The sequence below is a fragment of the Schistocerca serialis genome, chromosome 2 (assembly GCF_023864345.2).
Source record: "Schistocerca serialis cubense isolate TAMUIC-IGC-003099 chromosome 2, iqSchSeri2.2, whole genome shotgun sequence".
Taxonomy (NCBI): domain Eukaryota; kingdom Metazoa; phylum Arthropoda; class Insecta; order Orthoptera; family Acrididae; genus Schistocerca; species Schistocerca serialis.
The window spans coordinates 757,132,727-757,150,958 of record NC_064639.1 but is presented as its reverse complement, the minus strand read 5'-3'; the positions used below and the strand labels follow the sequence as shown (position 1 = coordinate 757,150,958).

The 18,232-nt window shown below is 41.1% G+C and overlaps 1 protein-coding gene across 13 annotated transcripts in view; it reads left to right on the top strand.

Moving 5' to 3' along the window:
* LOC126457957 (transmembrane protein 94) overlaps positions 1-18,232 on the top strand; it is a 504,907-nt gene that overhangs the window by 292,597 nt on the left and 194,078 nt on the right. For all 13 annotated transcript variants that reach the window (XM_050094697.1, XM_050094693.1, XM_050094699.1 and 10 more), the window contains exon 16: positions 9,344-9,492. In XM_050094697.1, coding sequence (XP_049950654.1) covers positions 9,344-9,492 — 149 coding nt within the window. The remainder of the gene's footprint in view (positions 1-9,343; positions 9,493-18,232) is intronic.

Here is an 18,232-nt window from a genome sequence, read left to right as displayed (position 1 = left end):
GTTTGTGGGTGTGACAGTTTAATGAAGGCAGAACGTCGTGTGACAACAAACCGAAACAACCTTGGGCTCGCGCAAGCCGGTCTGACGACATGATCGAGAAAGTGGAGAGAATTGTTTTGGGGGATCGCCGAATGACTGTTGAATAGATCGCCTCCAGAGTTGGCATTTCTGTGGGTTCTGTGCACACAATCCTGCAGGACGACCTGAAAATGCGAGAAGTGTCATCCAGGTGGGTGCCACGAATGCTGACGGATGACCACATGGCTGCCCGTGTGGCATGTTGCCAAGCAATGTTGACGTGCAACGACAGCATGAATGGGACTTTCTTTTCGTCGGTTGTGACAATGGATGAGACGTGGATGCCATTTTTCAATCCAGAAACAAAGCGCCAGTCAGCTCAATGGAAGCACACAGATTCAACGCCACCAAAAAAAATTTTGGGTAACCACCAGTGCTGAAAAAATGATGGTGTCCATGTTCTGGGACAGCGAGGGCGTAATCCTTATCCATTGCATTCCAAAGGGCACTACGGTAACAGGTGCATCCTACGAAAATGTTTTGAAGAACAAATTCCTTCCTGCACTGCAACAAAAACGTCCGGGAAGGGCTGCGCGTGTGCTGTTTCACCAAGACAACGCACCCGCACATCGAGCTAACGTTACGCAACAGTTTCTTCGTGATAACAACTTTGAAGTGATTCCTCATGCTCCCTACTCACCTAACCTGGGTCCTAGTGACTTTTGGCTTTTTCCAACAATGAAAGACACTCTCCGTGGCCGCACGTTCACCAGCCCTGCTGCTATTGCCTCAGCGATTTTCCAGTGGTCAAAACAGACTCCTAAAGAAGCCTTCGCCGCTGCCATGGAATCATGGCATCAGCGTTGTGAAAAATGTGTACGTCTGCAGGGCGATTACGTCGAGAAGTAACGCCAGTTTCATTGATTTCGGGTGAATAGTTAATTAGAAAAAAAATCGGAGGCCTTAGAACTTGAATGCACCTCGTAGTAATGCCAATTCCCACGTACAAAGGTCTTAGAAACTTCTGTCATGGAGAAGAATCCAAATGGCACATGTGGTGAAACACACACCGAGGCCGCAGCTGTCATACAGTAAAGCGTGCTGTACACTGGATTATTATATGTTGCCAGTATACACCCTCTGCCTATGCTCATTCATGCTAATTGATAACTTGGTCGTAGTCATGTAAATGTAAAACACTAAACAGTGTTTACATAACAGCTGTCACATGACGTGTGTTGCTTCACAGATGGCTCTTCCGTTGGTAGTATGTTTTGCAGTTGCAGGGCTGGTATAGGTGGTGGTAAGAGGGTGCACAGGCCAAGTCTTACAGTGGGGACCATCTCTGGGGTAGGATCTATTGAGTAAGGAAATGGGCGAAGGAGTGTAGGGTCTGACAAAGATAACGCAGAGATTGGGAGGGTTATGAAAAGCTATTCTAGGTATGATGGGTGAAATGTCAGACAGAATGGATCCTACTCCAGGGCATGATTTTAGAGAGTCAAAACCTCATTGAAGTAGCTGATTGATACATCCTATACCAGGATAGTAATGAGTGACAAAAGGTGTACTCTTCAGTTATTTTTTGGAGGGATCAGCTGTACGATGATTGGATGTGATGGCCCTGGAAATCTTCATTTTAACTTTGCTGGTGGGGTAATCATTTCCAGTGAAGGCTGAGATGAGACCTACTAACAAACAACAGTACTTACGTTTTGACAGTTGCCATACTTTCCATGTTAAACATTCCCTCTCGTGCATGTATTTGTTCACATGCAGAATCTTTGCAGCAGTATACCACCATTCTTAACTCAGCGTTCACTGGATGTGTTTACCTGGTCTTGAATGTATCAATCAGCTACTTCGACATGGCTATGACTTCCTAAAACATGTCCTGAAATAGGATCCATTCTATCCAACATTTTGCCCATCACACCTAGAATAACTTTCCATAGCCCTCCCAATCTCCATACTATCCTTGTCAGACCCTATGCTCCTTCTGCACCTATTTCCTTACTCAATGGCTCATGCACCAGTGATGGTACCCCCTTGTAAGACTTGCCCATTGCACCCTCCTAGACCGAGCGGGGTGGCGCAGTGGTTAGACACTGGACTCGCATTCGGGAGGACGATGGTTCAATCCCGCGTCCGGCCATCCTGATTTAGGTTTTCCGTGATTTCCCTAAATCACTCCAGGCAAATGCCGGGATGGTTCCTCTGAAAGGGCACGGCCGACTTCCTTCCCAATCCTTCCCTAATCCGATGAGACCGATGACCACGCTGTCTGGTCTCCTTCCCCAAATCAACCAACCAACCACCCTCCTGTCACCACCTTTACCAACCATGTAACTGGCAAACTTAAAAAGAACTTTGTGTTCTGCCTTACGGCAGGTCTTGTCATGGGGGAAGCCTCATCAGAGATATCCACCACATGAGCGTCTAGGGAAGTGATTCCAGTGGTGATTTCCCATTGAACTGGCAAAACATACTATCAAAATAAGAGCCACCTGTGAAATGACACAAGTTGTATACCAGTTGTTATGTAAACACTTCGGCCTTTTAAATTTACTCGACTACCACCAAGTCATGAGAGGGAAAGGGCATAGGCAGAGGGTGAGTATTGGCAACACACAATATCCTGTTGCGGAACATGTTCTTCAACATGAAAATCTTGACTTCTATGCCAGTTTCATTAAATGTCCCATCAGGATTCTCAGAACTCCACAGACGGGATCTGCTGTTACAACATTTTCTTCTTCCATGCCACCCACCTGGCCTTAATTTACATTAGTTTATTGAATGTAATCATTTCTTCTCAGTAACTATTTCTTTCTTCTCTCCCCTTTAGTTGTCTATTCCCTCCAACACCACCACCACCACCACCACCACCATCACCACCACATACAGTGCACTTAGTTTTTCACTCTTATTAAGTAATGGAAAATATTTTGTCAACAATCTCTCTCTTGCCAATTACTTTATCTTCCACCTTTAAACTCCAAGGTTTTCAAATCTCATCCAGTACAGTCCCTAACACTCAGTCTTTCCTTCTCGTCCGGTCTTATAAGTCTCCCCTGACCAAGAGTTTGGGCAACTTTTCAAAACTCTCCGTATATCCCAAACCTCACCAGTTCTTTCCCTTCACCCCTCTTCCTTCCCTTTCAATGCTTCTACCAGAAGAAAGAGCCACTGGCTCTGAAAGCTAGCAAATTTCAGTACCTTTATATGTGTGTCCTCCTTATAATAAGATAAATTGTAATTAATACTTTGAAAAAATTGTGGTAATTAACAGTGTCTTCATAGAAGAAGTTCATGTTGTTGTGTGGTTAAGTCAGCCAAAGATGACAGTTAAATGAGAAAGATACGAACAGAAGAGTAAAACTGGCCTAGAGTGCTTGTGATCACCTGAATAGGGTTCCAAAATAAAGATTCCATGTGTATGAAATGGAAAGTTTACAGTTTGTATTACTAATTTTGACTTTTATGGGATTCTGATATGACATGCACTTTCATTGTGAAAATAGAGTTCTTTGCTGGATCCCTGTCTGGCCATCTAGATTTAGGTTTTCTATGATTATCCTAAATCATTCAGGACAACTGCTGCGATGTTTCCTTTGTATAAGACACAGTTCATTTCCTTCCTCATTCTTCCCCAGTCCAAGCTTTTGCTCTATCTTTAATAACCTTGTAAATGACAGAAAGTCAGACACCAATCTTCCTTCCTTTCCATTTTTGAGTAGAAAATAGTGTGTTGCTATAGTGTTTCTGTTTTTGGACACTGATTATTTTACTGTAGTGTCAACAGACACTTGATTGATTATCTCTCAGATCTGCTGATGGGAGAATCTGAACAAAGATGATGTGACTTACCAAACGAAAGTGCTGGCAGGTCGACAGACACACAAATATACACACAAAATTCAAGCTTTCGCAACAAACGGTTGCTTCATCAGGAAAGAGGGAAGGAGAGGGAAAGACAAAAGGATGTGGGTTTTAAGGGAGAGGGTAAGGAGTCATTCCAATCCCGGGAGTGGAAAGACTTACCTTGGGGGGAAAAAAGGACAGGTATACACTCGCGCACACACACATATCCATCCGCACATACACAGACACAAGCAGACCCTCTCCCTTAAAACCCACATCCTTTCGTCTTTCCCTCTCCTTCCCTCTTTCCTGATGAAGCAACCGTTTGTTGCGAAAGCTTGAATTTTGTGTGTGTGTTTGTGTTTGTTTGTGTGTCTATCGACATGCCAGCACTTTCGTTTGGTAAGTCACATCAACTTTGTATATAAAAACAAAGATGATGTGACTTACCATACGAAAGCGCTGGCAGGTTGATAGAAACACAAACAAACACATACATACACACAAAATTCTAGCTTTCACAACCAATGGTTGCTTCGTCCCTCTTTCCTGACGAAGCAACCATTGGTTGCGAAAGCTAGAATTTTGTGTGTATGCATGTGTGTGTTTGTGTTTCTATCGACCTGCCAGCGCTTTCGTATGGTAAGTCACATCATCTTTGTTTTTAAATATATTTTTCCCGCGTGGAATATATTTTGCTCCATAGGATTTTTCCAAGTGTGAACAAGAAGATCTCTGTGCACTTCCAATCACTTACATGAAGATTCCTTGTTGCTCCTTCTATTATGGCACAGTTGGAGCTCTTCCTTCCTTTATTCAAATGTTCAAATGAAGTTCCCGTGCTATGTGAAGTCTTCTTTATAGATCAGTCACATTCACAATTCCTGAATTTTAAAAACCGATCCACCCCCCACCCCCTCTCTTTCTCTCTCTCTACAACGCACACACACACACACTCACACACACACACACACACACACACACACACAGACATTGACATGTTTCCACATACTTGTTTATTTAATGTAAATAGCTGTGTAAAGGAGAAAGAAAACTGGCGTTCTACGGATCGGAGCGTGGAATGTCAGATCCCTTAATCGGGCAGGTAGGTTAGAAAATTTAAAAAGGGAAATGGATAGGTTAAAGTTAGATATAGTGGGAATTAGTGAAGTTCGGTGGCAGGAGGAACAAGACTTCTGGTCAGATAAATACAGGGTTATTAATACAAAATCAAATAAGAGTAATGCCGGAGTAGGTTTAATAATGAATAGTAAAATAGGAATGCGGGTAAGCTACTACAAACAGCATAGTGAACACATTATTGTGGCCAACATAGATATGAAGCCCACGCCTAAGACAGTAATACAAGTTTATGTACCAACTAGCTCCGCAGATGATGAAGAGATTAATGAAATGTATGATGCGATAAAAGAAATTATTCAGATAGTGAAGGGAGACGAAAATTTAATAGTCATGAGTGACTGGAATTTGACAGTAGGAAAAGGAATAGAGGAAAACGTAGTAGTTCAATATGGATTGGGGCTAAGAAATGCAAGAGGAAGCCGCCTGGTAGACTTTTGCACAGAGCATAACTTAATCATAGCTAACACTTGGTTCAAGAATCATGAAAGAAGGTTGTATACATGGAAGCACCCTGGAGATACTAGAAGGTTTCAGATAGATTATATAATGGTAAGACAGAGATTTAGGAACCAGGTTTTGAATTGTAAGTCATTTCCAGGGGCAGATGTGGACTCTGACCACAATCTATTGGTTATGAACTGTAGAGTAAAACTGAAGAAACTGCAAAAAGGTGGGAATTTAAGGAGATGGGACCTGGATAAACTGAAAGAACCAGAGGCTGTACAGTGTTTCAGGAAGAGCATAAGGGAACAATTGACAGGAATGGGGGAAAGAAATACAGTAGAAGAAGAATGGGAAGCTTTGAGGGTTGAAATAGTGAAAGCAGCAGAGGATCAAGTAGGTAAAAAGACGAGGGCTAGTAGAAATGCTTGGGTAACAGAAGAGATACTGAATTTAATTGATGAAAGGAGAAAATACAAAAATGCAGTAAGTGAAGCAGGCAAAAAGGAATACAAACGTCTCAAAAATGAGATCGACAGGAAGTGCAAAATGGCTAAGCAGGGATGGCTAGAGGACAAATGTAAGGATGTAGAGGCTTATCTCATGAGGGGTAAGATAGATACTGCCTACAGGAAAATTAAATAGACGTTTGGAGAAGAGACAACCACTTGCATGAGTATCATGAGCTCAGATGGAAACCCAATTCTAAGCAAAGAAGGGAAAGCAGAAAGGTGGAAGGAGTATATAGAGGGTCTATACAAGGGCGATGTACTTGAGGACAGTATTATGGAAATGGAAGAGGATGTAGATGAAGATGAAATGAGAGATACAATACTGCGTGAAGAATTTGACAGAGCACTGAAAGACCTAAGTCAAACCAAGGCCCCGGGAGTAGACAACATTCCATTAGAACTACTGATAGCCTTGGGAGAGCCAGCACCGACAAAACTCTACCATCTGGTGAGCAAGATGTATGAGACAGGCGAAATTCCCTCAGACTTCAAGAAGAATATAATAATTCCAATCCCAAAGAAAGCAGGTGTTGACAGATGTGAAAATTACCGAACTATCAGTTTAATAAGTCACAGCTGCAAAATACTAACATAAATTCTTTACAGATGAATGGAATAACTGGTAGAAGCCGACCTCGGGGAAGATCCGTTTGGATTCCATAGAAATGTTGGAACACGTGAGGCAATACTGACCCTACAACTTATCTTAGAAGAAAGGTTAAGGAAAGGCAAACCCACGTTTCTAGCATTTGTAGACTTAGAGAAAGCTTTTGACAATGTTGACTGGAATACTCTCTTTCAAATTCTGGAGGTGGCAGGGGTAAAATACAGGGAGCAAGAGGCTATTTACAATTTGTACAGAAAGCAGATGGCTGTTATAAGAGTCGAGGGACATGAAAGGGAAGCAGTGGTTGAGAAGGGAGTGAGACAGGGTTGTAGCCTCTCCCCGATGCTATTCAATCTGTATGTTGAGCAAGCAGTAAAGGAATCAAAAGAAAAGTTCAGAGTAGGTATTAAAATCCACGGAGAAGAAATAAAAATTTTGAGGTTTGCTGATGACATTGTAATTCTGTCAGAGACAGCAAAGGACTTGGAAGAGCGGTTGAACGGAGTGGACAGTGTCTTGAAAGGAGGGTATAAGATGAACATCAACAAATGCATAACAAGGATAATTGAATGTAGTCGAATTGAGTCTGGTTATGCTTAGGGAATTAGATTAGGAAATGAGACAGTTAAAGTAGTAAAGGAGTTTTGCTATTTGGGGAGCAAAATAACTAATGATGGTCGAAGTAGAGAGGATATCAAATGTAGACTGGCAATGGCAAGGAAAGCGTTTCTGAAGAAGAGAAATTTGTTAACATTGAGTATTGATTTAAGTGTCAGGAAGTCGTTTCTGAAAGTATTTGTATTGAGTGCAGCCATGTATGGAGATGAAGCATGGACGATAACTAGTTTGGACAAGAAGAGAATAGAAGCTTTCAAAATGTGGTGCTACAGAAGAATGCTGAAGTTTAGATGGGTAGATCACATAACTAATGAAGAGGTATTGAATAGAATTGGGGAAAAGAGGAGTTTGTGCCACAACTTGACAAGAAGAAGGCATCGGTTGGTAGGACATGTTCTGGGGCATCAAGGTATCACCAATATAGTACTGGAGGGCAGCGTGGAAGGTAAAAATCATAGAGGGAGACCAGAGACGAATACACTAAGCAGATTCAGAAGGATGTAGGCTGCAGTAGGTACTGGGAGATGAAGAAACTTGCACAGGATAGAGTAGCATGGAGAGCTGCATCAAACCAGTCTCAGGACTGAAGACCACAACAACAACGGCTGTGTAAAGTAATTTTTTAACCCTTGAGCATGCACTTGGCATATTTCGTTCACATGTAAGGAATAGCTGCCTTTATGTTTTTAAGGTAAACTGTATGAGTAAAATCACTGTTCAAACTTTGTTGAATTAAACACTCATAAAATAAATTTCAATTATATGTGCTAAATCACTTTTTAAGTAAACAATAATTAAATAAACTTTCGTTATATTACTCTGTTGCTGCATACAATTGTTACCCCACAGTAATGACCCCCATTAAACACTGCTGTTGCATCAAATCCCTGCCTACCAATTATTTGATTACCAACTACGTCATTGTGGCACTGTGTTGTTAGCTTAGAAGCTGGGTCATTTTCTTGCACAGATTCTAAGGTTCTCCCTCCCTAACTCACTGTTTGTTTTATATTATTGCACTGTCTTGGACATGTGGCAACACAATAAAGAGATAGGTATGGGATCGTAATTGTAAAACAACAATGGAATGTTACTAGACAATGTTATGTGTGATTGGTACACATGATATATAAGTGCGCCCACTCAAGGGTTAACAAGCAACTGATTTCACTACCACTACTACTCCTGCATGAGACATCTTCAAAAGCACTTTTTTTAAACAGCATCTGCCTGGTTTTCCTCAATTTCATTTGAACCTCCTATAATAACTGTATAGTGGTGTATGGTAATGATAGTTTATGGGTGTTGGGCTAAAGTCACAGATATAAATTATCTATCAAGTGTCTTCCTACTGTGAGTGTGTGTGGATAAACTAAAATTTGAAAACTGTGAATGTTTCTAAATAGTCGATTGACAACATCTCTCACAATTGAAGATAATCTTTCAGTTTCCTTAATGCTGCTTGTTATAACAAAATGATTCTCAGAAAACTGGTTTAGTTGAATTTCAGGTCTGATGCTGCTGAAAAATGCACATACCTTTTTTAAATTGTTTTGAAGCCAAAATTTGCCTTCTACGTTGTCAAGGAACATACATCTCTTGCTCCACAGCATATAGACAGCAGCTGTCAACATGCTATATCATGCCGTCACAGTGCACTAATTCCTTGTGTTAATAAATCTAGCAGAAATAATTATCAAGAGCAGATTCTGTTTCATTGTTTGGATAGTAGTGGAAAAAGTGGATGTCCAGATCTGCCTTCTGTTTCTCCCCTGATCTATGCGTCTTCTCTTTGGCCCAGAGACTTGTGTTATCCTCAGCTACATTTGGCTATTTTATACACTCTCAGCATTTGTCTGTCCTTCCCTTGGGTGCTTAACATATCAGCCAGCCCTTTCATTCTCATGTTTGTAACTTAAACTTTTATAAGAGTGAATTTCCTGCTACTTTGATTGAGCATCAGTGATATTTTACACAGTAGGAGATGAACTATCAAATTCGTTAATTCTGTGTATTCTAATACAATCAAGTTTCTCAGAAAATGAATCCATCCTTTTGTACTTTTGTCTTAATTTTAACAATTCTCCAGTGATTGTGGTTGTGCTTGTTTATTCTGATAAGCATTTGATTTTGTCAACAGGTTCAACTTATAGAGCAGTTAGAAAGAGCTTGTATCCGATTTGTACACTTCAGTAAAGAGAATGAACTTCGTTCACGTGTTTTCTCAGAAAAAATGGGCCTGGAGAGCGGTTGGAACTGCCATATATCTTTGCTGAGTGAGCGTAACAGGTAATACACAAGAAAAAAATAATTTGTAGTATTAACATGCAAACTTCCTGGACAGTCAAAATAACTTACATCATTTTGTGTCACAAATATTGTTGTGTCAAACATTTGATTTTGTATGTCACTGTAGTAATGCTAATGTTGTTGTTTCCCGACTATGGTGGTTGTCACGAAATTAGACACCTCAAGGTCACACACGCTGCTTAAAGTCCATAGTGCTGTGATTCACCTGCCTCATAGATTTGTTGCCACACTGTTGGCTGTGCGGTATGTCAGCACCAGTTGAATGCTCAGTGTTTCATTCCAATATATGTTCTTGTGTGGTTTCAGTCCTCCCTGGGACAGTGCATTGATGTGTCTTTTCGAAAACAATCTGAAACTATCGTATCAAATGTACTGAACTTTTCTACTGACTGCTAACAATGAAGTAACCAGGAATAATTTAACTTTTGCACAAGTACATATGATGACAATAAAACATTGTGGTATTTCAGAATCGACTGTATTCTCTATTAACAGAACAGTAATGTCAGCAGAATCTCTAGATCTGAGCATGTGTTTTGATTCTCCAACGAAGGCGATTGAAAACAGAAATCTGTGGACTTAGACAATTTTGATAAAAAGGTTAGTACATAGAACTGTACTTAGATAAGCTTACAGCAACAGATGGGAGTATCCGAAGGCTAGAAAAATACAGGATGATGATGGTGAAAAAAATTATTCTGGCTCAGAATTCTGTGCTCACTTGGTTTTTGACTCAGAAAGTACAATGGCAGACATAAATTTTTAATGGAATGCAGAGACATTGCAGCCACTAGAACAAACTTTTGTGTACAAAGCACTTATTGCTTGCTGATGTCAGTAGCCTGGTAGTATACTTTCATAAACCCATAAGCACAAGTGTTACTTTCATAAAACAATAAGCACAAATGTATTTTGATAGACTTCACCGGAAGTAGTGGCCTGAAAGTACTTACAGTTACTTTTTTATAGCATGTATCAGTGATTTGGATGGTGGGTGCAGTGGAGAAGGGTAAGTAAGAGCTGCAAATAAAAAAATTTGGAAGGCATGGAATATTAGCAATTATAACAAGGCGAGCTATTGGAACAAAAATCCTGACAGCAGCATACAGGTACTTGCGTGCTGCCACACACAGAGCCTCTCGCAAATAAAATGGATTAATAGGAGACACAATACAATAACGATGCCTCAGGTGTTACCAAAATTAATTTTATAGTTTTCTTAATAACCTTCTCTCTCAAAGTTTTTATAAGATCCAACAGAAGACAACTTCAGCAGCAATGACGTTTTTCGATACGCAGCAGAACAGTTTCACACCCCGTATGGTATTTTATTTTTTGTCTTGTGATACTTTTATGTTTTAATGATGAAATGTGTATCACATGCATCTATAAACTTTCAGAATATACGTTTATTTTTTTCAGCAGGCTGAAGTGAAAAACTATTTTTCTTAAAAATTTCTTATAATGTTAATTATGTATTTGTGTAGAAGCTGGAAAGAATTTTCTTTTAGAAAGTACTTCATCGTATCATATTCTAGACTAAAAGTTTTTTGTCTAGAATATATATAAGCTGGAAAGGATTCTTTTAGAAGGTACTCCATCATATTCTAGACTAAAAATTGAGATGTCTAATGTTTTTTTTAGAAATTTTGACTAACATTTGAAATTATGACTAAAAGATGGTGAGATGACTTTGAGATGCCTGTTTTCATGACAGCTGCTATAGTATTCCACATTTAAATATTATTATAGATATTTGTAGTATGAAAGTAGTGGCAGAGTTGCCCAGTTACCTTACACAAAATTATAGTTCATCCACATGCTACCCCCACTCCCAACTCCTTGCCACAGGGGTCATATCCCTGTGGCAGGTGCAATACCTGCCCAATTCACCAACCTTGCACACCCTGCTCCAGTCTTGTCACAGGCTTATAATATCCCATTAAGAGGCAGGGAACCAGGACATCTGTGAAAGCCCTCATGCCAGATACCAACTCTACTGCAATTTCTGCACAGCATTTTATGTTGGTATGACCACCAACCAGCTACCCACCAGAATGAATGGCCACAATCAAATTGTGGCAAAGAATAGAGTTGACCACTAAATGGCACAAAATGCTGCTGAGCATAATATCCTTGAGTTCAATCGGTGCTTTACAACATGTGCCAATGGAACCCTCTGTCCAGCACCAGCTTTTCTAAACTACATAGATGTGAACTCTTAGAACTTATCCTTCACTCCTGGAATTCTCCTGGCCTTAACATCCTGAGGTCCAGAGGTATTTTTATCTGATTTTATTGCAGATACTCTCTTCATGTAACCAAATATACCTACAGTACATATTAAAACAAGAAATTTTTTCCAATATTGCTTTTTCCAGAATAATTGGTACAGTATAGTGGACTTCGAGTCTAAAGCATTGTTTTTCTACTAGTAAATTATTAAATCATATTTAAATTTTTTTATGTGATCAGAATATGTTATATGTGTATATGTTATACACATACAGGGTGTTTCAAAAATGACCGGTATATTTGAAACGGCAATAAAAACTAAATGAGCAGCGATAGAAATACACCGTTTGTTGCAATATGCTTGGGACAACAGTACATTTTCAGGCAGACAAACTTTCGAAATTACAGTAGTTACAATTTTCAACAACAGATGGCGCTGCGGTCTGGGAAACTCTATAGTACGATATTTTCCACATATCCACCATGCGTAGCAATAATATGGCGTAGTCTCTGAATGAAATTACCCGAAACCTTTGACAACGTGTCTGGCGGAATGGCTTCACATGCAGATGAGATGTACTGCTTCAGCTGTTCAATTGTTTCTGGATTCTGGCGGTACACCTGGTCTTTCAAGTGTCCCCACAGAAAGAAGTCACAGGGGTTCATGTCTGGCGAATAGGGAGGCCAATCCACGCCGCCTCCTGTATGTTTCGGATAGCCCAAAGCAATCACACGATCATCGAAATATTCATTCAGGAAATTATAGACGTCGGCCGTGCGATGTGGCCGGGCACCATCTTGCATAAACCACGAGGTGTTCGCAGTGTCGTCTAAGGCAGTTTGTACCGCCACAAATTCACGAAGAATGTCCAGATAGCGTGATGCAGTAATCGTTTCGGATCTGAAAAATGGGCCAATGATTCCTTTGGAAGAAATGGCAGCCCAGACCAGTACTTTTTGAGGATGCAGGGACGATGGGACTGCAACATGGGGCTTTTCGGTTCCCCATATGCGCCAGTTCTGTTTATTGACGAAGCCGTCCAGGTAAAAATAAGCTTCGTCAGTAAACCAAATGCTGCCCACATGCATATCGCCGTCATCAATCCTGTGCACTATATTGTTAGCGAATGTCTCTCGTGCAGCAATGGTAGCGGCGCTGAGGGGTTGCCACGTTTGAATTTTGTATGGATAGAGGTGTAAACTCTGGCGCATGGGACGATAAGTGGACGTTGGCGTCATTTGGACCGCAGCTGCAACAAGGCGAACGGAAACCCGAGGCCGCTGTTGGATCACCTGCTGCACTAGCTGCGCGTTGCCCTCTGTGGTTGCTGTACGCGGTCGCCCTACCTTTCCAGCACGTTCATCCGTCATGTTCCCAGTCCGTTGAAATTTTTCAAACAGATCCTTTATTGTATTGCTTTTCGGTCCTTTGGTTACATTAAACCTCCGTTGAAAACTTCGTCTTGTTGCAACAACACTGTGTTCTAGGTGGTGGAATTCCAACACCAGAAAAATCCTCTGTTCTAAGGAATAAACCATGTTGTCTACAGCACACTTGCACGTTGTGAACAGCACACGCTTACAGCAGAAAGACGACGTACAGAATGGCGCACCCACAGACTGCGTTGTCTTCTATATCTTTCACATCACTTGCAGCGCCATCTGTTGTTTAAAATTGTAACTACTGTAATTTCGAAAGTTTGTCCGCCTGAAAATGTACTGTTGTCCCAAGCATATTGCAACAAACGGTGTATTTCTATCGCTGCTCGTTTAGTTTTTATTGCCGTTTCAAATATACCGGTCATTTTTGAAACACCCTGTAAATATCACAGTTTTTAAACATATTCCATATTAGAGCCTAAATTAATCAAAACTATCTAAATTTGAGGGCTGTACAAAAAGTAAGGTTCCCAATGAGTTACAGCCTCGGGGGAAGGTGCAAGGCTAAATCTGACAACAGTTCCCCCACTCTCGAGCCTACCCGTCTGCAATTCCGCTACGACGCTCAATGTTGGCTTGGCGGCCATCAGAGATGGAAGTGTTGATCACTGCTCCCACCAAGTGCTAGGTTTGAGCAGTAATCCAGTTTCTCCACGCAAGGAAGTTACCGCCTGTGGAGATTCATCGGCAACTGACTGAGGTCTATGGTGAAGAGTACATGTCCATTCAGCATGTCCGCAAATGTTGCAGGGTTTTTGCTGAGGGTCACACGGAAGTTCATGATGAAGAATAGAGTGGAAGACCGCCACTTTCGAATGCGATTGTCTGGAAGATCAATTGTGAGCTGCTCAAAGATCGGAGGGTCGTTGTCCGTGAACTTGTTGAACGCATTCTTGAGGCTTCCCATGGCACTATTGGAAGAACTTTAACAGAAAAATTGGGTTATTGCAAGGTGCATGCTTGCTGGGTCCCCTGGATGCTAACTGATGCACAGAAGGAGCAACGCCTTGACTGTCCTCGCGAGTTTCTTGAACAGTGTGAGGGGGGAGGCAACAAGGAGAAGTTGTTTGACTCCATCACCATGGGAGATGAAATGTGGGTGTTTCATTACACCCTCTAAAGAAAACAACAATCTCATCAGTGGCGTCACTCTGGTTCACCATCGCCAAAGAAGTTCAAACAAACGCAGTCTACAAGAAAGGTTATGGTGACTGTGTTTTGGGATCGGAAGGGGGTACTCCTCATCAATTTTATGTAACCTGGGTTGACAATAAACTCGGACAAATATTGTGAAAATTGACCAAACTCCAGCGAGCAATCCAGAATCGCCAGAGAGTAAGACTGACGGAGGGAGTAGTGCTTTTTCACTACAATGCTCAGCCCCACATCGCTCGTCAAACACAGGAGCTTCTGAAGAAATCTGGGTGGACTGTTGTGCCCCATCCCTCATACAGCCTGAACTTAGCCCCCAGTGATTATCACCTCTTCCCCAAGCTAAAGGAACACTTAGGTGGCAAACGCTTCAAGAGCGATGATGAAGTCCAAGCAGAGGTTACATGCCTCCTCAACGGGTTGGCGGGAGACTTATTCGACTTAGGAATACAAATGCTGGCGCACCATCTTCAAAAGTTTGTCAAAAAAAATGGAGACTGTGTTGAAAAATAGACAAAAGTGTAAACTTTTCAACGATGTATAAATTAATAACGATAAACAATGTTTTATATTTCTAAAAAATAAGGGAACCTTACTTTTGGTACAACCCTTGTATTGCATGAACAAATGTAGTCGTAGAAAGAAAAAAGTTAATACAATATAAACTATTGGCACTGCATTTGCAGTTCAAATCAGACTCAATTATGCTAGTGGAATTCGGTAAAACAGTTTCAATTCAGAACCAGACACAGGAAAACTTTGCACCTGTGGCATGAAGTTCTGGTTTTTTCCATTACAGCCTGGTTTTCTGCATTTTTTCCAGTCTGTTGCCAGCTATTTCTGGCATATAAGCCACATTGCTTCTCCTTGTGCTGTCAAATGGCATGGAAATTGGATTACACTTCTTTTTGCCAGATGGTTCTTGAAGTCCATTTTCATTTTCTGGATCTTCATTTGATTTCGGGGAGTTTTCTTCATTACTGTTGATAAGCATTTCTGTTAAAGAAAGCTTATATTTTTGCATTTGAGGCATCTTCCTACTAGGAACACTTTGGCAACACTTAGATCTAGAAGATGTAAAATGGTCATCATCATCATCATCATCATCATCATCATCATCATCATCATTTAAGACTGATTATGCCTTTCAGCGTTCAGTCTGGAGCATAGCCCCCCTTATACAGTTCCTCCATGATCCCCTATTCAGTGCTAACATTGGTGCCTCTTCTGATGTTAAACCTATTACTTCAAAATCATTCTTAACCGAATCCAGGTACCTTCTCCTCGGTCTGCCCCGACTCCTCCTACCCTCTACTGCTGAATCCATGAGTCTCTTGGGTAACCTTGCTTCTCCCATGCGAGTAACATGACCCCACCATCTAAGCCTGTTCGCCCTGACTGCTACATGTATACAGTTCATTCCCAGTTTTTCTTTGATTTCCTCATTGTGGACACCCTCCTGCCATTGTTCCCATCTACTAGTACCTGCAATCATCCTAGCTACTTTCATATCCGTAACCTCAACCTTGTTGATAAGGTAACCTGAATCCACCCAGCTTTCGCTCCCATACAACAAAGTTGGTCGAAAGATTGAACGGTGCACAGATAACTTAGTCTTGGTACTGACTTCCTTCTTGCAGAAGAGAGTAGACCGTAGCTGAGCGCTCACTGCATTAGCTTTGCTACACCTCGCTTCTAGTTCTTTCACTATGTTGCCATCCTGTGAGAATATGCATCCTAAGTACTTGAAACCGTCCACCTGTTCTAACTTTGTTCCTCCTATTTGGCACTCAATCCGTTTATATTTCTTTCTCACTGACATTACTTTCGTTTTGGAGATGCTAATCTTCATACCATAGTCCTTACATTTCTGATCTAGCTCTGAAATATTACTTTGCAAACTTTCAATCGAATCTGCCATCACAACTAAGTCATCCGCATATGCAAGACTGCTTATTTTGTGTTCACATATCTTAATCTCACCCAGCCAGTCTATTGTTTTCAACATATGATCCATAAATAATATGAACAAGAGGGGAGACAGGTTGCAGCCTTGTCTTACCCCTGAAACTACTCTGAACCATGAACTCAATTTACCGTCAACTCTAACTGCTGCCTGACTATCCATGTAAAGACCTTTAATTGCTTGCAAAAGTTTGCCTCCTATTCCATAATCTTGTAGAACAGACAATAACTTCCTCCTAGGAACCCGGTCATATGCCTTTTCTAGATCTATAAAGCATAGATACAATTCCCTGTTCCACTCATAACACTTCTCCATTATTTGCCGTAAGCTAAAGATCTGGTCCTGACAACCTCTAAGAGGCCTAAACCCACACTGATTTTCATCCAATTGGTCCTCAACTAATACTCGCACTTTCCTTTCAACAATACCTGAGAAGATTTTACCCACAACACTGATTAAAGAGATACCTCTGTAGTTGTTACAATCTTTTCTGTTTCCATGTTTAAAGATTGGTGTGATTACTGCTTTTGTCCAGTCTGATGGAACCTGTCCCGACTCCCAGGCCATTTCAATTATCCTGTGTAGCCATTTAAGACCTGACATTCCACTGTATTTGATGAGTTCCGACTTAATTTCATCCAGCCCAGCCGCTTTATTGCACTGCAATCTATTGACCATTTTTTCCGCTTCCTCAATGTGATCCTATTTCCATCATCATTCCTATCCCATTCTACCTCGAAATCTGAAACATTACTGATCGCATTTTCACCTACATTGAGCAACTCTTCAAAATATTCCCTCCATCTGCCCAAGGCAAACACAGGATTCACCAGCAGTTTTCCTGACCTGTCCAAAATACTTGTCATTTCCTTCTTACCTCCCTTTCGAAGACTGCTAATTACACTCCAGAATGGTTTTCCAGCAGCTTGACCCATAGTCTCCAACCTGTTTCCAAAGTCTTCCCACGATTTCTTCTTGGATGCTGCAATTATCTGTTTGGCTTTGTTTCTTTCTTCAACATAACTTTCTCTGTCTACATGGGTTCTGGTATGTAGCCATTTTTGATACGCCTTCTTTTTCCTTTTACAGGCTGCCTTGACTGTATCATTCCACCAAACTGTTTGCTTCATCCTACTTTTACACACTACTGTTCCAAGACATTCTTTATCCACTTCTAGTACTGTGTCCCTGTACCTTGTCCATTCCTTTTCCAATGACTGTAATTGACTACATTCAACTAACTGGTACCTTTCTGAGATCGCTGTTATGTACTTGTGCCTGATTTCCTTATCCTGAAGTTTCTCCACTCTTATCCTCCTACATATGGACCTGACCTCCTGCACTTTCGGCCTCACAATCCCAATTTCACTGCAGATTAAATAATGATCAGTGTCATCAAAGAATCCCCTGAATACACGCGTGTCCCTCACAGCCTTCCTGAATTCCTGATCTGTTATTATATAGTCAATGACAGATCTGGTTCCCCTGCCTTCCCAAGTATACCGGTGAATGTTCTTATGTTTAGAAAAGGAGTTTGTGATTACTAAGCCCATACTGGCACAGAAATCCAAGAGTTGTTTCCCGTTCCTGTTGGCCTTCATATCCTCTCCAAATTTACCCATAACCTTTTCATACCCTTCTGTTCGATTTCCAATCCTGGCGTTAAAATCACCCATGAGCAGAACACTGTCCTTGTCCTTTACTCTAACAACTACATCACTGAGTGCCTCATAAAAACTATCCATCTTATCTTGATCTGTCCCTTCACAATGCGAATATACTGACACAATCCTAATTTTCTTGCTAGACACTGTCAAATCTATCCACATCAGTCGTTCGTTTACATACCTTATTGCAACTACGCTGGGTTCCATTTCTTTCCTGATGTAAAGCCCTACACCCCATTGTGCTATTCCTGCTTTGACT